The sequence below is a fragment of the Podarcis melisellensis genome (assembly GCF_964234715.1).
Source record: "Podarcis melisellensis genome assembly, chromosome: 3".
Taxonomy (NCBI): domain Eukaryota; kingdom Metazoa; phylum Chordata; class Lepidosauria; order Squamata; family Lacertidae; genus Podarcis; species Podarcis melisellensis.
Window position 1 is genome coordinate 94,188,511 of NC_138530.1, and position 23,945 is coordinate 94,212,455.

Consider the following 23,945-nt stretch of genomic DNA (forward strand, 5'->3'; position numbering starts at 1 on the left):
AGGAGCCACAGGTGAGAGCTGAGTGCAAGGGGGGAGGAGGAGCAAACTACTCCAGGAGGACCACAACATGTCTCCCCCACCAGAGGTACTAACTCTCCCCTCACACTCCCATCAAGTACAATCAAGTGGGCAGCATTTTTGAACTGTCTGGTGATGATCTGAATGGGTTATCTGTTCATAAGAATGAATGCCAGTTGCAAATGGAAGCCTGGCAATTTCAAAGCTTATAGCATTTTTTTAAAAAAAAAATTTTACTAATTATGAGCAAGATCAACACACTAATTAGATCGTTCTCTGGGGCATCAGGAATAATCTCCGTGCAGAATTGCCCAGGAAAACTACATTGCTGGCTAACTGAACTAGGAGATTCGGTTCTACAGGCTGTAATACATTCAGCTGTGGTACCTCGGGTTACAGATGCTTCAGGTTACAGACTCCGCTAACACAGAAATGGTACCTCGGGTTAAGAACTTTGCTTCAGGATGAGAACAGAAATCGCATGGCAGCAGCAGGAGGCCCCATTAGCTAAAGTGGTGCTTCAGGTTAAGAACAGTTTCAGGTTAAGAACAGACCTCTGGAATGAATTAAGTTCTTAACCCGAGGTACCACTGTATTCTGGATGAACAGCAGGCAGCGGTTGTAATGGTAGAGTAGCACTGCTAGTAAGGCTGGAACAGACACCATCACGCTTCTTGCAACATGTGTGCTGGTGGCTTTGAGGTTTTAAGGCTCAATGCAATCCATAATGAAATATATGTGGTTTGGGTGTAGACTTGCAAACTTTATTTAGGCAAGATTCCATCTGAAGAGAGGGCAGATTTGGCTAAACTGCTGTGGAATCAAGCCCCATAATTTCTTCTTACATATTTTGAAGGCGGGGAGGGGGAAAACTAATGTCAAAGGCTTACATAAAAGAAATAATAAGGATGGGAGAATTTCTGGACATACTTTGTTGTATATGATTATGGTTATGGCAATAAAAATAGTGATTCAGAGAATTACCATTCAAGAAGTTCTTTTTTTACATATTTATTTTGTCCCGGCAGCAAACGATACATCTTTATATAGAGCCTGTGGCTTCGGTCTAAATTGGTGTCTTGCCGATGTAACGCGGGTCATCGTAACCAGCTTAAAATTCATCTTTCAAAATATGACTAGGCTGTGTGGTTAAAGGGACAAAATAAAATCCCTCTCAAATGGAAAGGATTGTAGCGTAATGGAGCATTACAGTACCTGCCCAGGTTCATTGTCGTTCGGAATATTCATTAAATTTTAAGTTGCTGTTATTTTTTACCTATGTCATTTTAAACTGCGATATTAATGCTGTATTCTTAGTTTTAGATTTTGATTTATGTGGAAATTGTTTTCCATTTGGTTGTGTATTTTTTTGATGTGGTTTATTTATTGTTTATGACTTTTTAAATTATGTAAATCTTGTCATGTTGTAAGCTGCCTTGAGCATTTTTTTAACTGTGGAAAAGTGGCATACAAATAAAAAATGATGATTTTTTTTTTGAGGATTTTAGACTTGTCTTTGAAATGCAGTTATTCTCAGGCCAGCTTACAAGTTGTTGACAGCACAAAAACAAGCTCAAAACTCACATGCAGGCCAACAGCCCTGTTGATGGTAAGAGCATGCTCCGTGCTTGGGGCCTGCAATCTCACGGTCTCTGGCAGTTGCTATCCATAGAATCATAGACTTGTAGAATGGGAAGGGACCTCTGAGGGTCATCTAGTCCAGCCCCCTGCAATGCAGGAATCTCAAGGAAGGAGAGTCCAGTGTTCTTTCTGGTGGTGGGAGAGGAGGGGAGCAAGCTCCCTACAGCGGCTCCTTCACTGACTAACACACAAGCGCATGTAATCCCCCATCTTATTAAAAAAACAAAACACTGTTTGTTTGTTTTTTATTTATTAAATTTTTATACTTCCCTATACCCACAGTTCTCAGGGTGGCTTCAACATAAAATCACAATATAAAAACACAAAAAATACATAATCACTAGAAACAAGCAACGGTTTTTCCAGTTTTATGACCGTTCACCTGTATTAGTTTACAAAAGTATTTATATGTCACATCAGAAACATCAGGGTGGTGTACGGCAATATATACAGAACGAAACAATACAAAACAATATTCAAGATGCTGCCTAATCTTAATAAAACTTAAACCAAATAGGCACGTCTTTTCCATAGCATTTATTCTTGTTATTTATTGAATCTATATACCGCCCTATACCCGGGGGTCTCAGGGCGGTACACAGAATAAAATCAAGATATAAAACCACAAAATACATAATAAAAATAAAAACAACAACCCAATAGCCCCCCCCCCCAAAAAAAAAACACATTTAGCATCGCTAAACACCTGACTTCTAGCCGAGGCCAGTTGGACCTCTGAAACACGGGGGACAAATCCTGCTCCTCCACATGATCTCATTGATGGAGCTGGGATATAAGGACTCAGGCAGCCTTTAAGGTATCCTGGGCACAAGTAATTCAAAGGCTTTGTATATTAATACAAGACACTTGAACCTAGGCAGCCAGTGCAGGTGATCTAGCAGAGTGGTCACACACTGCCAGCCCTCTCTGCCCCCATCAGTAGTCTAGCTGCTGCACTCTCAACAGCTGAAGCAACTGGATCAGGTGCAACACAGCACAGTATCTAGAAGTCACCAGATAGCTCAGTAGGGCGGTGATAACACCAACACGGCAGGTTCAATCCCTGCATGGGACAGCTGCCTATTCCTGCAGTTGCAGAGTGTTGAACTAGACAATCCTCAAGGTCCTTTCCAACTCTGCAATTCTATGAATTATAGTTTCCTTTTACAAAATAATAATGCTACGTGTGTCCAGCCAGAGTTAACGGATCATTGCTGGTGTATGGAATAAATGGCGATCACACCTATATATATTTTCTTAAAAGCTTGTGCCATTTTATTTCTTCTGTTGTGTTCCAATGCCACATTAGCCACTGCTGGGCCATTAGTCTGTTTGAGAGTTCCCCTGGTTTTTTGGCGGTAGCATATTTAGTTTTCTATGTATTGCCAAAGTCTTTGCCAAAGACACTCTTGGTAATTTAGTAATGCTCCAGTGATGTCTGTGTCTGCTTGATGCCCGGCTATATCTTCGACTTAACAGCATTTATCTGAAAGTGTTGATGACAGCTGCCTCCGTGCATACAAATAAGTATCTGAGAGCTTGTGTCCTTGACACCGTGGGCCTTCCTCTTTATACATTTAAGCCTCACTGGCGTTAGGTATTGCTGGTTAATATGTAGTCGTCCTCTACAAACCCAAAGACGACTTGGTGTGGCAGTTCAAATCTTCTTCTGTGTTTGAGTCTTTGGGGAGATGTTTTATCCAAGCCGATGTATAAACCGTGCTGCTTTTGTTGCTGGTGCAAACCATTATTTAAATATACAGTGACTGAAAGCTAATTCCCACGTGGGGAAATGTACAACTATTTTGCTTGCAACAGTCCACAGTCATGAAAATCCTACCGCACACCCAAAGAAGCTAAAATACATATCGTTCTCTCTCCAGGGTGGAAGAAATGGATACTGTTCATGGTTTCAGTGCGCATGTGATAAACAGACAAGTTTGGTCACCATTCTAGTGCCATATCTGCTTTGCTCCAGACGTATTTTCCTCCTCGCTTGAAAAACATATTTTCATCAAATCCACTGAATTTTATTGCGTCTTCTACACCTACATCCAGGATAGATCGGGAAGGCTCTTTCCGGCCATTTGCACAATTTAGAAAACGCATCTGGGTGGAGGGGGGCGGACAGAGAGGAGAATTAAGAACATATATAGCAGATCCCACAAAACAAATACCCACATCCCAGTCACTTGAGATTAAAGTTGCTGGGACACCCCTGGTGCCTTACTCCAAATGTATGTAAAGTATGCAGTGAAGATCCACAGAGGAACTTTTTAAATAAATGCATTTCCTACCCTTAAACCACAGAGCCTAGGACTTGCAGATCAGAAGGTTGGCGGTTCGAATCCCCACAACGGGGTGAGCTCCCATTGCTCGGTCCCTGCTCCTGCCAACCTAGCAGTTTGAAAGCCCCTCAAAGTGCAAGTAGATAAATAGCTGCCACTCCAGTGGGAAGGTAAACGGCATTTCCGTGCGCTTCTCTGGTTTGCCAGAAGCGGCTTAGTCATGCTGGCCACATGACCCGGATACTGTACGCCGGCTCCCTCGGCCAATAAAGCGAGATGAGTGGGTCCCTTTACCCTTTACCTTTACCCTGCCACACTGAATTTTTACACAACCCTTTGAGACCGCCTTGCACTACTTGTGTATGCAGGTGAAATAGAACAGGCAATAGAAATGTACATTCCAGCCAATAACAGAATTTGCTGTCACATTACAACCATGCACTTTTAATGAGATGTGCAAGTGTCCCCCCCCCCAAAAAAAAACACTTTCAGAAAGCATTTATGGTTGAGCAGTTTGGGCTGTAGGTTTCTTAGGTAGGTATATGATGATGATGATGATGATGATGATGATGAATTGATACATTGGTGTGGTCAGGAATTAAAACCTCAGGATGCTGACAGCACAAATCTTAACCACTAGACTAAGGTTACCAGATGTCCCCGTTTTCTGGGGACATTCCCCCGGATTTACAAATCAGTCCCCATACAAAATCCTTTGAAGTTGAAAAGTGTCCCTGGATTCATTGAAAAAAAATCTGGCAACCTTACACTAGACACACACCGGGAAATGTTCAGGGACAGGGGCTCTACCCATCCTCTCAGGTATAGGTGTTGTATTCCATCAAAATACAGGAAGGCTCAAGCTGAATCAATTTATATTCCAGAGCTGCACAGCCAAGCACAGTCATCTATTCACGAGCCCCATCTAAAAGCTGGTGGTGCAATGGTTAGAATATTGGACTAGGAGCTGGGAGACTCCAGGGTTTGATTCCCAACCATGAAGCTCGCTGGGTGACCTTGGGCCAGTCACTCCCTCTAAACCTAACCTACCTCACAGGGTTCTTGTGGGGATTAAATGAGGAGTGGAGGAACTATATAAGCCATCTTGAACTCCACAGAGAAAAAGGTGGGATATAAATTCAATAAATGAATAAAGACTTCCGGTATCCAAGTGTGAAAAAAAAACATGGAAGGTATCTGTGCAGTATCCCAATATTGTTTTGTTTGTTCTGTGTATCTGAAGAAGTGTGCATGCACACGAAAGCTCATACCAAGAACTAACTTAGTTGGTCTTTAAGGTGCTACTGGATGGAATTTGTTTTGTTTTGTTTTGTTTTGTTGCACTGGGGCGCAGCACTTCCTTGGGTTTCTCCACAGGGTGTACCATTCCCTCTTTTTACTTAAATTTTATCATAATGAAATATAAACTAGAATTGTAAATATTGCATCGTGCCATTCACACATTACAGGGATAAGCTTCAGTAGATCTCCACCAGCACAGTCACAAGAAGATCAAAAACTATCACTTCTGTTTTGGATTAACCACAGTTTACTGTGGCTTACCAGATTTTTTTCAATGAATCCGGGGACATACCCTTTTATTATTATTATTATTATTTTTGAAGCTGAGTTGGGAGTAGGGAGTCAGTAGTTGGGATGCTGAGGCAAAAGACCCTAGATCCAAGCATACATGTATATTGTATAAAGGTGCAAAGCCCTTCTTTCGCACCCTGTGAAACATAAATGCACTGAGTTTTTTAAAAAAACTGGGCAACAGCCACCTGCCCACGACTCCCGAGCTTCCCCTGATCAGTCAAAACAAAGGGGGAAGGGGGCAGGAGATTGCACAAGACACATCACATGGGGACTTCCGGTGAGGAAAAATGGCGAGCGAGAAGCTCCTGAAGCCAGCCAGAGCCAACTGTGCTACCAGGCTGGCTCTGGGCTGCTGAGGCTGCCGTTTCCCCAGATCAAGTCTACCGCTCTTAACCACTACACCACACTGGTTTAAGTAAGACTTGTCCAACCAAGTAAGTGTAGGGCAAAGGCTGATATTTTGCCCCATAGATGGAATGAACACTTCAAGTTGGGGTTGTGTGGGGCGGGGTAAATAAAACAACTTACATATTCATCCAGAATTAGGTATGAATCTCTCATCTGTTAAATAAAAAGGGGGATGGATTAAAAAAATAATAATATTAAAATATATCTGTAGGTTTGAAGATTGGTGAACAGTAATAATGACAGATTTTACCTAAGTTTTAGGATTGTTGTTTTTCTAATAACTTAAACCTGTATATAAATTACATGGAACCGATCCATGCTTTAAGACAAAAACAACTTCATTGGGTATAAGAGGACAGCTCTCTGTATTAAAGTGCTTTCAATCAAAAATTCAACAGAAAGGAAACATAAAGGGGATGGCTTATCTCCAAACATTAAGTGAGGGGTGAACCCCCTAAGATTTTCAGAATGCTGAATTCTATACCCAATCCCAGTTACTTCTCTTACACCTCACAGTTATAAAATAATACATGGCCCTGGTGAAAGCATTCATCAGCAACAGCTCTATTACTACCGCAATTTTGTCTTCTTAACTATTTTGAACAAAATGAGCTAACATTTAGGAAGTGAGTAAACCAACAAAGTTATCCTCTCTGCCAACCCAGCGCAAGCACACCAGCGCAAGTAGAAAAATAGGTACCGCTGCAGCAGGAAGTTAAATGGTGTTTCTGTGTGCTCTGGCACTCGTCACAGGGCTCCGTGCGCCAGAAGCAGTTTAGTCATGCTGGCCATATGACCTGGAAAAGCTGTCTGTGGACAAATGCCGGCTCCCTGAAAGCCAAGATGAGCACCGCACCCCATCGTCGAATTCAACTGGATTTAACCGTCCAGGGTTCCTTTACCTTTTACCCTCCCTGATGAAACAGACTGCATCAGAAGCTGCTTTAACACTGCTGCAATGCCCACATATTGTTAAGGCTTAATGTTTTCCACTGATAGACCTATCCGTCCAAGCCCTACCCATCTGGAGTGCTTATCATACAGCGCTGCAAGCTTACAAGAATTCTAGCCGACGTGGCCCCCATTTCTAACCGGGGAAAGCAAGAAACTTTGTGCCTGTGTTTTTCTGCTAGCAAGCTCCTTTCAAAATACAAAACCAAACCATTAGCATTTCTAGTTTTCAAGATAAAAAGGTCTTTTCTCAGAGATGATGAATAGTCTGCATTAGAAGAACTTTACCTTTTGATTAGATTCAGGCACCAAGCACGAGACATCTTTATGGCGATGCAGGAATCGTTCAAAATCTTCGTCACTGATAACAAATCTCTCTGCTTCTCTCAGAGCCTCTTCCCCTGTATTTTCTCCTTCGATGAGCAGGCACTGAAATACCTGAGAGACAGCCGAGTGTATGATTAAGAGAGGATGTTTGTCGGTCACACAACCACCGCGGCAAAACAATGATCTGATGGAGAGACTCTCGATAGTCTCTTTTTACACAGTAATAGACTACGGTAGACTATATGATAAGGGACGCGGGTGGTGCTGTGGGTTAAACCACGGAGCCTAGGGCTTGCTGATCAGAAGGTCAGCGGTTCAACCCCCCCCCCCGACGGGGTGGGCTCCCGATGCTCGGTCCCTGCTCCTGCCAACCTAGCAGTTCGAAAGCACATCAAAATGCAAGTAGATAAATAGGTACCGCTCCGGCGGGAAGCTAAACGGCGTTTCCATGCGCTGCTCTGGTTTGCCAGAAGCGGCTTAGTCATGCTGGCCACATGACCCGGAAGCTGTACGATGGCTCCCTCGGCCAGTAATGCGAGATGAGCGCCGCAACCCCAGAGTCGGTCACAACTGGACCTAATGGTCAGGGGTCCCTTTACCTTTACCTTTAAACTATACGATAGTGACTGGAGGCTCACTTACTGTCACCTATGAGAAAACACACCCACAGCATTTTGCCACCCACCCCAGCCAGTAGGTCCATGATCCTCCTAGAGCAGCAAGAGAATCACTAGTCTCTTCAGGGGTTACGCATGTGAAGAGGATGAATGTGGCGAAAGGGGCTGTGCAGCTGTATGTCTAGCCTCATCCTCACCACTGTGTCGGGTGTAAATTCTGAAGCAACGAGTTTGCTTTATCAATGGAAACTCCTGGCCCAATTGAGAACTGGGAGGAGCCACACAACCAGTGCTCTTTTTCTAGGGCCAAACCTTCATTTAGTCCAAAACTCTGTTCTCAGTCGTCAACCAGATGCTCATAGGAAGCTTGTAAGCAGAACCTGAGTGCAATCCTCTGTCAGTTTTATTGGTGAAGAATCTTCCTGGATTCACGAGAACATTATTGTACTTTCTAGTCAAACATGCGCAAAATATGGTCTGAAGCTCAACATCAAAAAAACGAAGATCATGGCCACTGGGCACATCACCTCCTGGCAAATAGAAGGGGAAGAAACGGAGGCAGTGAGAGATTTTACTTTCTTGGGCTCCATTATCACTGCAGATGGTGACAGCAGTCACGAAATTAAAAGACACCTGCTCCTTGGGAGAAAGGCGATGGCAAACCTAGACAGCATCTTAAAAAGCAGAGACATCACCTTGCCAACAAAGGTCCGCATAGTGAAAGCCATGGTTTTCCCAGTAGTTATGTATGGAAGTGAGAGCTGGACCATAAAGAAGGTTAATCGCTGAAGAATTGATGCTTTTGAATTATGGTGCTGGAGGAGACTCTTGAGAGTCCCATGGACTGCAAGAAGATCAAACACATCCATTCTTAAGGAAATTAGCCCTGAGTGCTCACTGGAAGGACAGATCATGAAGCTGAGGCTCCAATACTTTGGCCACCTCATGAGTAGAGAAGACTCCCTGGAAAAGACCCTGATGTTGGGAAAGATGGAGGGCACAAGGAGAAGGGGACGACAGAGGACGAGATGGTTGGACAGTGTTCTCGAAGCTACCAGCATGAGTCTGACCAAACTGCGGGAGGCAGTGGAAGACAGAAGTGCCTGGCGTGCTCTGGTCCATGGGGTCATGAAGAGTTGGACACGACTAAACGACTAAACAACAACAAGTCAAACATGACTGCAGCTGGTGTTTTTCTCCTATGAGCCATGTGAAAACTCAAGGGACAGGGAGATATAAACCTGCCGCTGAGCACATTATCCTTTCTTCTTACTTTACTTTTGGTCTGTATATACCATGTATTTTTTGCTTCTGCTGGATTCACAGCAGCTGGTATTTAGGGATATGCTGCCCCAGACAGTGGAGGCAGAACACAGCCGTTATGTTCTAATGTGCCCTGGGACGTCATGGTGAAGGGCAAGTAAGAAATCTTATAGTGAAATGAAAGTATTTTGCTGAAAAGAAGATGTTCTTACCTTCCAACGGACAGGATTTAGAGCTTTAATGTGCTCGTTCATATCCTCTTCCATGTTGAATCTGTTAATCACGGAGTTTATTTTGAAAGCGACGCCGTAATCTTGACACCACTTCTTCAGTTTTTGTAGATTCTCAACATGGCTTTTCCTCCCTTGCCCACGGCCAATCAAAACATTGACTTCCTCGCAGAAGCTGTCACACGACACTGCAAGTATGTCTAGGTATTTCCCTGAAAGAGACAACTTTCACCCATGAACACCATGAGGCAAGGTGAGGCAAGAGCCCAGGTAGCAAGAGCCCCAGGGGCAGCAGGTCCCAATGCAGATCTTTCTTCAGGGCCAGCCCACCCATGAGGCAAGGTGAGGTGACTGCCTCAGGCAGCAGGATCCACCAGGGCAGAAGTTATTGATATTGATCTATCTTCCCTCCTTGTTCATGACATAGATCTTTCCCTCACCCCTTGTTTTCTGGGGCTACTTTGGAGTCCGCCTCAGGTGGCAAAATGTCTTGGGGCAGCCCTGATCCACACTATGGGTCAATGACTCACATCCTATTCAATCCCAAGTATGGGGTTATTTTCACAGGCCAGACCAGAAAATAACACACAATGTGCTTCTGGATTGTAATTAACTGTTCTTCCATTTACCTATAAATTCCTTACCAAAGCGTCAATCGAGCTCAACATTATCGTGCAACCATGAATTAATTCATTCAACATTACTGCCCCCTCTTGCTGGTTGCCCTGGAACAGGCAAAATGATGGGAGTTTTACTAAAATACTAATAAACTCAGATGTTTTTAATTAATTAATTGAACAGGTATCCAATTGTCCAAACAGAGCAACTTATAGCTGAGGCCAAAAACAAGCAGAAATAAATTAGGGATCATCCATACTGCTGGGTAATGCAGACAACAAGCTTTGGTGCCTCCATTAATTCTCCACTGTTCACACATCCTCCTCATACTTCCTTGTTCCTCAATCCAGATTTTCTCATGCCTTCCCCTTTTCAGAGTATCCCCGGTATGAGAAAACCTGGGAAATCTCACCGGAGCAGAAAAACACCCCCCAAATCAACAATGTGATTTTTTTTTTTTGCCCCCCAGCCAGTAGATGAACGTTAAGCAGGATAAAGGACTAATAACACATTTTCAAACAGATGAAAAAGAATGGGCCTTGAAACAAAACGTCATGTATCTCTGCTCCCTAGAGAAAGATTCCTGTTCAAGGTTTCAGAATGTCTGGAGCAGCAGCCTTGAGCTGTTCACACCTCTTGAGGAATGGCTGTCCTGATCCACCAGCTCATTGGAGTGGTTTGGTGCAGGGATACCAAAGGTGGATGTCAAAAACACCAGTGTGGTCAATTCTAGTGCTCTATTATAGGAAAGAGTGAACTTACAGCCCAACCTTTGGAGCTCTACTGCCTTTGGAGAAACGGGACAAACACCACAAATGTGGGAGGTCACCATGACTTGTCCGTACCCAAGCAAACTTTTACACATTCCTTATACACAAAGCAGCATGCCAGACCCTCCCACCCATTCACCTGCCTAGTGAGGCCATAGGTGGCAACTATCCAGAGCTTACAGATAAGTTTCTCTCTCTGGGCCAAGAGCCCAGCAACCCAAGGTCCGCAGATAAGCACAGCATCAAAGCAAGTGAATAAACGGGCTCATTCTTCCAGCAACTACCAATTAATGTCTTGACTACCAAAATGCACACAAAAAAACCAAAACGCACATGAAAAGGCTGCACTAAAAATTCAATTTATGTGAGTAGTCGTGCATTCAGCATCAAATGCTATTGAGCAAAAGCAAACAAGAGTAAAAGGTAAAGGGACCCCTGACCATTAGGTCCAGTCGTGCCCGACTCTGGGGTTGCGGCGCTCATCTTGCTTTATTGGCCAAGGGAGCCGGCGTACAGCTTCCAGGTCATGTGGCCAGCATGACTAAGCCGCTTCTGGCAAACCAGAGCAGTGCACGGAAATGCCGTTTACCTTCCCGCTGGAGCGGTACCTATTTATCTACTTGCTCTTTGACGTGCTTTTGAACTGCTAGGTTGGCAGGAACAGGGACCGAGCAACGGGAGCTCACCCCGTCGTAGGGATTCGAACCACCAACCTTCTGATCAGCAAGTCCTAGGCTCTGTGGTTAAACCCACAGCACCACCCGCGTCCCAAAGCTGTTGTAGGGATATAGTCATTGTCCTGTTGTGCATGGATAGACTGCCTCCGTTGGCTCCATTTACATTCAGAGAACAGGGTCCCTATTAGTACAGTGGTACCTCGGGTTAAGAACTTAATTTGTTCCAGAGGTCCATTATTAACCTGAAACTGTTCTTAACCCGAGGTACCACCTTAGCTAATGGGGCCTCCTGCTGCCACCGTGCGATTTCTGTTCTCATCCTGAGGCAAAGTTCTTAACCCGAGGTACCATTTCTGGGTTAGCGGAGTCTGTAACCTGAAGCGTCTGTAACCTGAGGTACCACTGTATTAGTGTTTATCATTTTGTGGTAAATGGGAGATTATTTCTTTTACTTGTAAAGTAAAGCACCTATGCCCAGATAGCTCAGGTACAGCACAAGACTCTTGATCTCAGGGTCGTGGGTTTGAGCCCTACATTAGGAGGAAGACTCCTGCCCAGCAGGGAGGGTTGGTCTAGATGACCCTCACAGCCCCTTCCAACTCTATGATTCTCCTGCGCTCTCTCTTACCATAGCATCTGAACCATCTTTCCTTGATCATACTTCCGTTGCTCACGATGCTAACGCTCGGCAGCTGAAGGTCTTCCTTGCAGAACTGGACCAGCTTCCCAACAAATTCTCCTCTCTCGTGCAGAAACGGCTCCCCTCCTGAAAAGTTTATTTTCTCCATGCCTAGGATGCAGAAGTAGGTGGGGGGGGGGAGAGAGAGTAAGTCGAAAGCATATTCTGACAATTGCACATGCAGCATGTATGTGCTTGTGTGTATTGTCACGAGGGCTGACAGGAAAGTGCTGGGCCCCTGCAGGTCAAGAAGAGGCCAGAGTCGTGCTTATGCCACAACTCACAGACTTAACATATAGAATAAGAGAACAAGAAGAACATATGTTTAAAGTTTATTGAATATATGGAAAATAATTGTGTACAGCTGAACATGCCAGCAGCATTAAGACAAATTCATCAGGATAAAATGGTTTTGATGGATGCAATAATGGAAGACTGTACTCAATGGTACAGGGGTGTGTTTTTTTGGTAAAATATGCAGGGATTTATGATATGTAAAATGAACCACGGAAAGAGAAGAATGGAAGTCAGTGATATCTTAAGGATGTAAAATGAGTATTGTAAACAGTAAGCTTAATAAAATTATATACTGTACAAAAGAAGAGTTTGGAGTCTTGGAATGCAATTGTTTTGTCTTGATTATTGAAAACGAAAGGCCGTGTGCAATTAATCTAGGCTGCAATCTTATACATATTCACACCAGGATAAATCCACTTGAACTTGCGAGGGAGACAAACATCAAGAGGTCCCATCACCGCTGCCCCTTTGCACGGTTGAACTACTGTGTGCCTAAACAACAAACAGCAGGACTCCCTCCTGGAGGAAAAGCACCAGCTATCTAGCTAGTACAGGAGCCAACTCCTAGGGGCCGAGGTCCCTTCCAGTCCCCCATAAAATATTTGAGATGTTGGCTCACCCACCCACCCTGCCCAAAGTTGATGGGCATTACTATTCAAATAGCATCTTGTGATCGATTACTTGGGTGCCCCCAATGCTTTATGCAGGTGGGCAGCCCTGCTAGCTAGCCAGACACAGTGGCATAGCATGGCGGGTGCAGGGGGGGCCGGCCACACCGGGCGCAACATCTGGGGGGGGCATGCTCGCACTCGAGTGCTAAAATCCACGGGTTAGGGGGCGCAAATTACTTGCCTTGCCCCGGGTGCTGACAACCCACCAGTGGCGTAGCGTGGGGGGGTGCAGGGGGGCCGGCCGCACCGGGCGCAACATCTGGGGGGCGCGCTCGCACTCGCAGCTCTCTGCCCCTACTAAAATCCATGGGTTAGGGGGCGCAAATTACTAGCCTTGTCCCGGGTGCTGACAACTCACTCTACGCCACTGCAACCCACGCTACGCCACTGGCCAGACAGCCCCTGGTCACCCACCCACCCACCCACTCACTCACCCGCCTGCTTGAGCAAGCTGAGCCCTCTCTTGGCTTCCTGCAGGGGCAACACGAAGGAGGTCTTGGCTGTGTGGAAGCAGAAGCCGCACTTGTAGTTGCACTGCCGGGTGAAGTGGTAGTTGACGCTGAGCGGCACCGGCGTCCCGGAGGGGCTCCCTTTCTCCGGGGCGGGCAGGCGGCGCCCGGGAGCCCCCCAGAGCCAGAGGGGCGCCAGGCTGCTCCAGAGCGCGGCCAGAGCGCGGAGCAGGAGGCCGAGCAGGTGGCGGGGAGGCGAGAGCATCATCCTCGTTACGCACACAGGCGCTCCTCTCCGAGGCTTCAGTGCGCGGCGGGGAGCGAGCCGGCGGCTTTTTAGCTAGCAGATAACGGGACGGCGGGGCTGCGAGGAGGAGGAGGAGAGTTTCGGTTTCCATTTCCCGAGAAACTAAAATTGGCTCGGGGTTGCCAAGGGCGCGAGGACTCGCTCGGCTGCCTATGCAAAGGCGCACCCACTAGCAGCCCCCACGCGCACACAACACACACAGAGAACACACCGAGCAGGAGTCTTTCCTTTTTAGTTAGTATACAGCCGTGATTCATTCATGACTCTACTTCTGTGCAAAAGGGAGCCTAACTTTTCATGCGGAATCTTACCTGTCCCGACTGCGCAAGTGAAGCTGGTGCTTAATATGATTTGGAAGTCTAGAAATGGAGCACATTCCACCCTCAAATAATTTGTGCCCCTGCTGATACTGTCTGTCATTTGAATGCTCAATCTCTCTCCCCCCCCCCCATTTTTAAAACTGCGCATTACAGTATCCTCTTTCCATGCGCACATTCCCCCACACCAAGTCCATGTTTTGTCACCAACTGCACGCTTAAAAAAAAACACAAAAAAACTTGGATCAAGTCATGATATTAGGAAGTTGGTAAAGAAGTGATTACAGAAATGTGATAAATATGTTAAAATAGTAGGAAAGTCAGAAAGAGTGACGGAAGGAAGTCGTTACTCGTTTGGAGTAGTGATGTAAGCTCGAGATATGTATGATAAAATGAAATGAAATATGGAAAACTCAATAAAAATCATGATTAAAACTAAAATAAACATCATTAACCAACGCAGGGAACGGCCGCTCCGTTCATAGTGTGCACGTTTGAGCTCTGTATTAGAAACGTCCCAGGCTTCTCTCCTAGCTTTTGGGGGTCTTTGTGGGGTCCTCGTTTCCGTTTCCCTATACCCGCGAATGTGAGCTGATGAAAGCTTATTCCAAAACATATCTGCGAAAGCGCCGTGGTTTTCGTTACGAGACCAATGCGGCTGTCCCATCATCATCATCATCATCATCATTAGCCCTCTGGCTGCGTTGCCCCAGCAATCGAGAATGCCCAGGGGAAGGGTCGGCTTCACTTTCCCTTCGCGTCAGTTTCCATTTCGTTTTCTGGATCCGATTCTTGCTCTGCTTGGCAAAGAAGCGCCTGCACACACCCCCGCCCCCTTTCCTCAGCTCCCGCCTAATCAGGACATGCAAAACGCTCCCTGCCAAAGTTCAGGTTCGTTTCTCCCTCTGCAGGAGCGGCTGGTGATGAAGCGAACCTGCTTTTAAAAAGAAGCCCAATGAAAAGTTGCAGAAAGCAACTCGTCCCCCCGGAGCCAAGGCACTATGGAGAGAGCGCGCATGCGCCGCCTGGCGGAAACCGCCCCCACTCCTCCTCGATCACTTTCGCGTCCATGCCTGTTGCGCGCCCCGCTCGGTAAGTTTCGATTCTCTGCGGCGAAGCGATGCTGCGACGGGGCGCCCTCGCTCTGCTGGTGCCGCTCAGACGCCGCTCCGCCATGGCGACGCCTCCCGATCGCCGCTTCGTGGTGGAACTCGCGAGCTCGGAGCTGGTCCATTTCTACCTAAGCAACGACGACGACAACAACCACCGTGCGCCTCCCCGGTGCTTCCTGCCCCGTCCGGGGAGATGCTACTCCTTCTGCCTCCCGGCGGCGGGGAGCCCCCGGGAGCGAGTCCGGGCTGCCCGGCTGCACCGGCTTCTGCAGCGGAGGCTGAGCCAGGAGCAGCCCTTCGGGGCCGGGAGCGCAGCGCTGGCGCTCCTCTCCTACAGCCCCAGCCGCGAGGCTGCGCTGGAAAGAGGGTTCCTGGTGCAGGATGAGCGGCGGGCGCCCGAGACCGAGCGCTCCCTCGAAGAGCTGCTTCGCCACCTGCTGCCGGCGCCCGTCCACCTCGCGGTATACGAGGTGTTGGAAGGCGGCGAGGTGCGCTGCGCACTGTGGCGCCTTGACGGGGCAGCGCAGGGCAGGCAGCTGGTGCGCAGGGCGCGCGTGGTCGCCGAGGAGGAGCCGGCGCTGCATCCTGCCTGCGCGCACCTCCTGGACAACGCCGTGTTCCGCTCTCGGGGAGCTGCCCGGCGGGTCCTGGAGGAGGTGAGTGTTGCTTCTCATGTGCATCTCTTGTTGTTGTTGTTTAGGCGTGTCCGACTCTTCGTGACCCCATGGACCAGAACACGCCAGGCACACCTGTCTTCCACTGCCTCCCGCAGTTTGGTCAAACTCATGCTGGTAGCTAAGAGAACACTGAACAACCATCTCGTCCTCTGTCGTCCCCTTCTCCTTGTGCCCTCCATCTTCCCCAACATCAGGGTCTTCTCTTCTCATGAGGTGGCCAAAGTATTGGAGCCTCAGCATCAGGTTCTGTCCTTCCAGTGTCCACTCAGGGCTGATTTCCTTAAGAATGGGTAGGTTTGCTCTTCTTGCAGTCCATGAGACTCTCAAGAGTCTCCTCCAGCACCATAATTCAAAAGCATCAATTCTTTGGTGATCAGCCTTCCAGTGGCGTAGCGTGGGGGGTGCAAGGGGGGGCCAGCCACACCGGGCGCAACATCTGGGGGTTAGGGTTAGGGGGTGCAAATCCACGGGTTAGGGGGCGCAAATCCATGGGTTAGGGGGCGCAAATTACTTGCCTTGCCCCTGGTGCTGACAACCCACGCTACGCCACTGCAGCCTTCTTTATGGTCTCTTGCTTAGGTAAATGAAATAACTCCCAGGATTGGCAGAATGGGCAGCCTTCAGGTGCCGGTACTCGCCATCAAGCTGTTACAATAAATGCCACAATTTTGAACAACAAAAAAGAGGTTCCTGTTATTTCCCCCCATGAAAGGGGTACAAGGCAGCTTACAGCTAAAAACAGCTCAAAAGCGAAAAAGAAACCAATCATTTTTTTAAAAAAATGATTTAATAAAATTGAACCCCCCTCTCTTTCTCTATTGAAAACGTACAATCACAACAAAAGCAGCATGGCACCACCTCCCTTGTTAAAAGCAGTCAGTTCCAAAATGCCTGTTGGAACATGGTCTTCTTCAACTGCTGGAAAAGTATAGAATCAAAGAGGTACCCCAAGGGTCATCTAGTCCAACCCCCTGCAATGGAGGAATACTTTTGCCCAACGTGAGGCTCAAACCCACAACCCTGAGATTATTAAGAGTCTCATGCTTTACTGAGGGAGCTATCCAGCAGCTGCTATAGTAGCATTTTTTCTTCCCTCTCTGTTTCCTTTAATGACCAAATGAATCTTTCTCTGCAGTGTCCCTGTTTCAGGGAATTCAAACATATCTTGGCCTCCCAGCAAGGGGACTGGGCAGGCTGTCATTGGGGCATTTCAAAGAACCCCAGGAAACAAAGGCTACTTCTCAGAGTTCTTCAAGGCTTTTGTGACAACCCTTTAAATGTTCCCCCATAGGCATGGCTGAGGCTTCAGTCCCTGCAGTGGCGTAGCGTGGGTTGTCAGCACCCGGGGCAATGCAAGTAATTTGCGCCCCCTAACCCATGGATTTGCGCCCCCTAACCCGTGGATTTGCGCCCCCTAACCCTAACCCCCAGATGTTGCGGCTGGCCGCCCCTGCACCCCCCACGCTACGCCACTGAGTCCCTGAGTTATTGATAAGCAACTGCTTCTTTAGTAAATACATGCTTTCCTTACAGTGCACTTCTCTCATTCCTGAGGCCAAAGCAGTCCTTGATCTGGTGGATCAGTGCCCTCAGCATCCAAAGAAGGGCGATTTCCCGGTGATAGTTATCGAGGGTCTGGATGCAACAGGTAAGAGTTTAAGGCAAAACTCAAAAGGTGTGAATAAACCTGTGAGCTCTGCAACAGAATGTTGCAGTGAGAAGGGATTCAGGGCTTCAGCTGCTTCACCCAGGTCTCTGTCCATCCCCAACAGTCAACTTTCAGTGGCCACTGAGCACATTTGGTCTTCATTGGATGGTTCTTGAGGCTGCCCCTTGATAGGGCTGCTCCAAGAAGGTTGGGTCTCTCTGGTGATGATGCTAAAACCTGCAGTCCTATTCACACACTCAAGATGACCCTAGCTCGTCAGGCGTGGGAGAAGAGCAGCAAGAGCACTGGCCACAAAACATGTCTTGAGGGTGAAGGAATGAATCAGAGTAGGGTGGAAGACAACTGGTGTCTCCATATCATCAAAAGAACCATCAGTGTCAGGAAGGAGGGAAAAACAGGCTGTTAAATTCACTCAGGCACATTTACATTTACATTGTGTGCCTCCTGCATGAGAAGTTCTGGAGGGTGGCAACACAAGAATGGGCCTTTTCTGCAGTGGTTCCACATCTGTAGAGGTAAAAAGGTCAAGGGTCTTGGACAGTTAAGTCCAGTCAAAGGTGAGTGTGGGGTTGCGGCACTCATCTCGCTTTCAGGCTGAGAGAGCCGGTGTTTGTCCACAGATAGCTTTCTGGGTCATGTGGCCAGCATGACTAAACTGCTTCTGGCACAGCAGAACATTGTGACAAGTGCCAGAGTACATGGAAACACAGTTTACTTTCCCGCTGCAGTGGTACCTATTTATCTACTTGAACTGGCATGCTTTCAAACTGCTAGGTTGACAGGAGCTGGGACAGAGCAACGGGAGCTCACTCCGTCGCAGGGATTCGAACCGCCAACCTTTTGATTGGCAAGCCCAAGAGGCTCAGTGGTTTAGTCCACAGCACCACCCACGTCCCTTTGCCATCTGTGGAATGGCAAAACCCAGGGAAGCTCACCTGGCATCTTCTTTACATAGTCTTACGCACCACGCAAAAACGTTTCTCTCCAACCAGGCATTCTGTGGGTTTTTAAATGTGTCTGTGGGAGGGGACTTATCGGTTGGTTTTGTTTTATTATGTATTTTGTGTCCCCATTTTGTATTTTTCTGTTGTGAACCACCCTGGAATCTTTGGATAAAGGGTGGTATACAAATTTAATCAATCAATCAACCAACCAACCAATCAAACAAACAAACAAACAAACAAATAAATAAATAAATAAATAAATAAAACATTACATCCTGCAATTTCTGGCTTAACAGTATGCATTTTTAAAAAGTACTTATGCAGATGCTACAACATTCAAGAGGCTTTCAGAGGATGCTTTTGTCTCTGTTGAACTTCTTAGATCAACTCTTGCACTGTGCCGTGAATAAAGGACATGCTCTTCCTTGTGTCATATATAGGCAAAACAACATTGACGCAAGCTGTGAAGGATTCGCTGAATGCTGTTCTCTTGAGATCTCCTCTGCCTAGCGTCAGCCAGTGGAGAAAGATATTTGATGATGAACCAACGCTCATACGGAGGGCATTTTATGCTCTGACCAACTACATCCTTGCTTCCGAAATAGCGAAAGCATCGTCTAAGTCACCCGTGATCGTAGACAGGTTGGTAAAAACATTGCACATTATCAAAAAGAACTTGGGAGCCCTTTTCCTGTCTGTATATACTGTATTTTTCACTCTGTAAGATGGACCAGACATCTTATGGAGTGAAAAATACAGTAATTACATTACCTGTTTCCTGTATGGTGCCACTATTGGCATTACTTTTGCCCTACTTGCCATTGTTCTGCTTTAGAGTCTTAGAAACCAAAAGCATGTATAATATAACCAGCCAATCACCCCTTGTTTTGATTGGCTGGATCTTACTCTTACCTGAAGTTAACAGGCCTGAATCCAGAGAACTTGTTGCTTGTACTCAAGGAAGATTGAACGTGTGTTTGTCCAACAGCAGCTACCCTTTCCAGGATTCTCTGGAGGAAGCCATGACTGTCAAAGTGGTACAGGCGTATTTTAAATGCACATAGCATAGATGTGACCAGTGTCACCATCCCTTAAACCAGGGGTGGCCAACTTCTGAGAGACTGCAATCTACTTTCCAAATTAAAATCTGAACAATGATCTACCCCTGCTTTTTGGGGTTCAGGGCAAAGTTGTTGACCTTTTTTTAAGGGAGGATGAAAGCCCCATTTCTTAGGACGGAAGTTCCATTTGGGGGGGGGGGTTAAAGGCAAGGGTCTAAGGAAAAAAGCCGCTCACAGTAATATCGCTTTTAATGAAAACAGCCACAGGGAGAAAGCTCCGTCTTCCCTTCCACTGATCAGACAACAATGGAGGGCAGGGCGAGGAAGCGGGGCAGGAGTCAGTTTCAACGCCTTTGAGGAAAGGGAGCCACAGATCGACCCACAATCTACCAAAACCTCGCAGGGATCTACCAGTAGATTGCGATTGACTTGTTGGACATCCCTGCAGGCTTAAACTAACCTACCTCACACATGGTTCTTGTGAGGCTAGCCCTTCATATAAACTGCTTTAAATGCCTCTTGAGAAGAGATGGGGTCCAAAATGAGAATGAAGGCCACATAACGGATTTTAGTTAGATGCAGAGTTGCCTATTTGCACAGCTCATTTTATGCACCTAGTGTTGAATTTTCTTGAAACCTTCAAATGCCTCAAGTTTCACTCACACCCGTGATTTGATAGGTATTGGCACAGCACTGCCGCGTATGCAGTTGCCACCAAAATAAGCGGGAAAGTGCAGAATCTCCCTCCTCTGCATCACGAAGTATACCACTGGCCCGAAGACCTCCTAAAACCAGATGTTGTTCTACTGCTAACTGTTAGTCCTGAGGAAAGAATCCGGAGACTGAAGGGACGAGGGATGGAGAAAACAGAGGAGGAGACTGAGCTAGAAGCTAATATTTGTTTCCGTCAAAAGTATGTATTAAACCCATAATGTTGTAAGCTTGGCCAGAGAATTGGAGCGGATGAACTCAAGGGCCCCTTTCAACTCTTGATTCTATGATTGTAAGGTACTGCTAAAATGGACAGACCAGTCAGTCAGCGCTATCCCGGCATATTGCTTTGTTAGGTCAACAACCTGATGATGTGTTGCCTGGGAACCAAGATGGCTGAAAAAGGTTTAGGTGTTGGTTATGGAGAAATGTCTGTATAGAGAAAGCAGAGCTGTCAGAGGGGAGCCACACCCTGTACAGAGAAGGCAAAAGAGAAGAATTGAGCTGGACATTTTTTTAAAGAGTTGTTTTAATTGTGGCTCTCCAGAAGTTGTTGGGCTGCAATTCCCTTCAGCCCCAGCCAGTGCGGCAAATATTCAGGGATGATGAGAGTTGTAGTCCAACAACATCTGGAGGTCATAGGGTCCCACTTCATGGCTTACACCAGAGGTCAGCAAGCTTTTTCAGTAGGGGGCCAGTCCACTGTCCCTCAGACCTTGTGGGGGGGCAGACTATATTGGGGGGGAAATGAATGAATTCCTGTGCCCCACAAATAACCCAGAGATGCATTCTAAATAAAAGGACACATTCTACTCATATAAAAACACGCTGATTCCCAGACCATCTGCGGGCCAGATTTAGAAGGGAATTGGGCCGGATCTGGCACCCAGGCCTTAGTTTGCCTACCCATGGCTTACACCATGTGGCATTTTTAAAGACTTGGATAAGGCCACCTGCTCCAGGTGAGATAGCCTGGAAAAGGAGGCAGGCAGGCAAAGATCCTGCTACCCACTTGCTCCTGAACCAGATCACTTGACCCCTTCGCCAACACAGCAGTGACACCCCCTGCCCATTTTCTGAGCTGTTTTTCATCCTGCTCCCCTCTTCTCTCCACCCTGCCACGCTGTCCCTTAGTTCTCCTTAGGAATCCATTTCTTTCAATGTTTTAATTATGGCTGTACTTCAGATGTGTCGTGAAGTCTTTTGACTCCAGTTGGAAAGTGGGATATGCATCTAAAACAGCTCAATTAAGGCTACAATCCTAAACAAATTTTCTAGTGTGAAAGGCCTGTTCAGCTTGGTGTGATTCATGTTGGGTAAACACAAGTGGGGTGGTTCCATGGAGCCACCCATTTGATATCAACACTGTTGCTGGGATGGTGTGAGAGTGGCACGGTGAGGTTGGAGCTGAAGAAGCACAGCGGCAGAGCCAATCAGGCATTTCTGCTGGTGCACTTACATGGTTCCGACAGTGCCACCACCCTGGGAGGATAGTACTATAAACAAATCAGTGGATAGCTGAAATCTGTTACAGGAGCAAATCCTAAATACATCGTCTTGGGAGTAAGTTCCTAAGGAGTGAACTGAGTAGCATTGCAATGGAAACATTGTGACTGACTTCTATGTGTGGGTTAAATTTGTACTCTTCCTTGTACTCTTTTCTGACAGAGTTGAAGAATCTTACAGAAGGATGGAGAATCCGACGTGTCAACCAGTTGACGCCAGTCCCTCTAGAGAAGAGGTTCTCAAAGCTGTTCTGCACCTGGTTAAAAACCAGTGTCATTTACCATAATTGGTTGAGAATTTAGTAGTGCCAGGCTGCTTTGGCATAAAAGGGGTTGCCCCCAAACTTCCCAGCGGATAAGTGTTGAGTAGGAGTGTTAACAACTTCGTTTTCTCAAAGGGTGAGAAGCATATTGGATTATATGGGACGGATACCACATTGTTGTGGGTTAGCCAAAAATCCTGTCAATTATAGTTTTCTGATGAGCACCAAGGATTTGTAGCAGAAATCTCAGTAGAACCAGAGGCAAATCAGGGGTATCTGTTTTTTGGGGAGGGATTTGTTGCCCTCCCTCTAGTTTTCACCTGTATTATAAATTGGTTTCTTTTATTTTCTTTCCCCCTATTATGTTTTTACTGTGATATTATTGGTGTTAGCCACCCTGAGTCCGGCTCTGGCTGGGGAGGGCAGGATATAAATAATAATAATAATAATAATAATAATAATAATAATAATAATAATAATAATAATTTCCCCAGTTTTTCAGGGGACTACAAGGTAAGAGTGAGGGCTCTGCTTCCTGCTCTTGTGCTGACTTGGCTTTGTGACAATATCACATGGCCAAACCTGATGGGTTACTTAATTTAGCGAACTCATTATGCTGCCTACATGATTCCTCTTTCACTAGCCCATTTAATAAAAAAATATGGAGCTGGAACTGTGAGTTAGGGAAGACAGCAGTTCTGAAAAGTTGCAAAGTGGTACACCAAAAAGATAAAAAGGTGGTGATCATGAATTCCACACACACACACCCTTCCGCTTGGAAAATGTTCACAGGCAGCAATTTGGCACGATCCTAATTCCCAACTCTCACCAAACTTCAGTGACAATTCTTTGCAGGGAGGCTATGACAATTAAGCCATTATAACACTAATGCGCTTTTGTAGAGTCAATCTGCCCAGTGAGTCATAGTCCATAACAATGTAAAATGATGTCCTGAGAGCTGATTACTCTGATAATTAGAGATATAATTCTGCACTGGGGGGCAGCACGGAATGGTGGGTGTGCAAGTCCTTTCGTGCCACACTGCTGCTTTTCTGTGGCTTACAAAGTAACTCACACCGCTCAACTTCATTTTTCCTTCCTTCCCTTTTTTTTGGCACACTCAAGTGGCAGCAAAGAGAGGTGCAGTTCACTGTTTTAAAAAAAGAAATTGGGGAAACAGGAGTTTTTATGCGTAGCCCGCTGGGCTGGATTTTGGCTTCAGCAAAAGATCGTAAGGGATATTGTTTAGATCTAAACTTTTAGTTTTGGCCTATATTACCAGTGATCCTTGGGAGTGGCTGATATCTGAGCTATTGCAGAAGAAGAAGATTCATGTCTCTTCAAGCAAGCTCTGTGTAGGAAAGTAATCCAAAACTTTGACTTGTGGTGGGTAGAGCTGACGGGTCTCTAGTTTTCACTTAAATGAACCAGTTTACTCTCCCACTTCTCATGTTTTAATCAGCTGAATTTGTCACTGTCCTGCATTTTAACAGGAGAAGTAATGTATCTTGCACGGATTAAAAATGTCATTTCTCTTGCAAACCTTTGGCTGTGCACCTGTTGTCTGTGTGGTTATGCGTGTGCATATAAAATAAACCAGACTACTCATTCAGGGCAACAACATGATAACCTAAAAAGAACTCTGTAGTTGCCATCATGACTTTTAGTAGTCATTAATAGATGCTTGAAGATGCATTTCCACGAAGAGGGATGTTCATATTTCTAATTGCTTGGTGCTATAAATTGAAAGATAGTCTCAAAATGTTAAACAGCGGATTTTTGTGATTTTAATGCATATTTCAATTCACTAAAATTGAAGAGAAAAAAATAAGATTAATACTCTAAGGAGGTTTTTTCCCACTTATCACTTCCCTCTGTG

General features: G+C 46.2%; 2 protein-coding genes across 2 annotated transcripts; one reads left to right on the top strand and one right to left on the bottom strand.

Annotated features, from left to right (window-relative positions):
- Positions 1-1,905: 1,905 nt before the first annotated feature.
- Positions 1,906-14,233, bottom strand: RSAD2 (radical S-adenosyl methionine domain containing 2). The gene is made up of 6 exons (XM_081906502.1): positions 13,486-14,233; positions 12,033-12,194; positions 9,322-9,551; positions 7,191-7,340; positions 6,072-6,104; positions 1,906-3,768 (listed from the first exon to the last, which is right to left on the bottom strand). The coding sequence occupies exons 1-6, from the start codon at positions 13,766-13,768 to the stop codon at positions 3,604-3,606; spliced, it is 1,023 nt and encodes a 340-aa protein (XP_081762628.1). The 5' UTR covers positions 13,769-14,233; the 3' UTR covers positions 1,906-3,603.
- Positions 14,234-14,640: 407 nt separating this feature from the next.
- Positions 14,641-23,608, top strand: CMPK2 (cytidine/uridine monophosphate kinase 2). The gene is made up of 5 exons (XM_081906404.1): positions 14,641-15,892; positions 17,447-17,561; positions 18,967-19,168; positions 20,267-20,500; positions 21,967-23,608. The coding sequence occupies exons 1-5, from the start codon at positions 15,245-15,247 to the stop codon at positions 22,088-22,090; spliced, it is 1,323 nt and encodes a 440-aa protein (XP_081762530.1). The 5' UTR covers positions 14,641-15,244; the 3' UTR covers positions 22,091-23,608.
- The last annotated feature ends 337 nt before the right edge of the window (positions 23,609-23,945 follow it).

Coding starts and splice junctions, on each gene's coding strand:
- RSAD2 (XM_081906502.1), bottom strand. CDS start 13,768: ATGATGCTCTCGCCTCCCCGCCACCTGCTCGGCCTCCTGCTCCGCGCT. Junction 12,195..13,485: donor CAGCTTGCTCAAGCAGGCGG/GTGAGTGAGTGG, acceptor TCTGCATCCTAG/GCATGGAGAAAATAAACTTT. Junction 6,105..7,190: donor TGCCTGAATCTAATCAAAAG/GTAAAGTTCTTC, acceptor TTTATTTAACAG/ATGAGAGATTCATACCTAAT.
- CMPK2 (XM_081906404.1), top strand. CDS start 15,245: ATGCTGCGACGGGGCGCCCTCGCTCTGCTGGTGCCGCTCAGACGCCGC. Junction 17,562..18,966: donor CGAGGGTCTGGATGCAACAG/GTAAGAGTTTAA, acceptor TGTCATATATAG/GCAAAACAACATTGACGCAA. Junction 20,501..21,966: donor AATATTTGTTTCCGTCAAAA/GTATGTATTAAA, acceptor CTTTTCTGACAG/AGTTGAAGAATCTTACAGAA.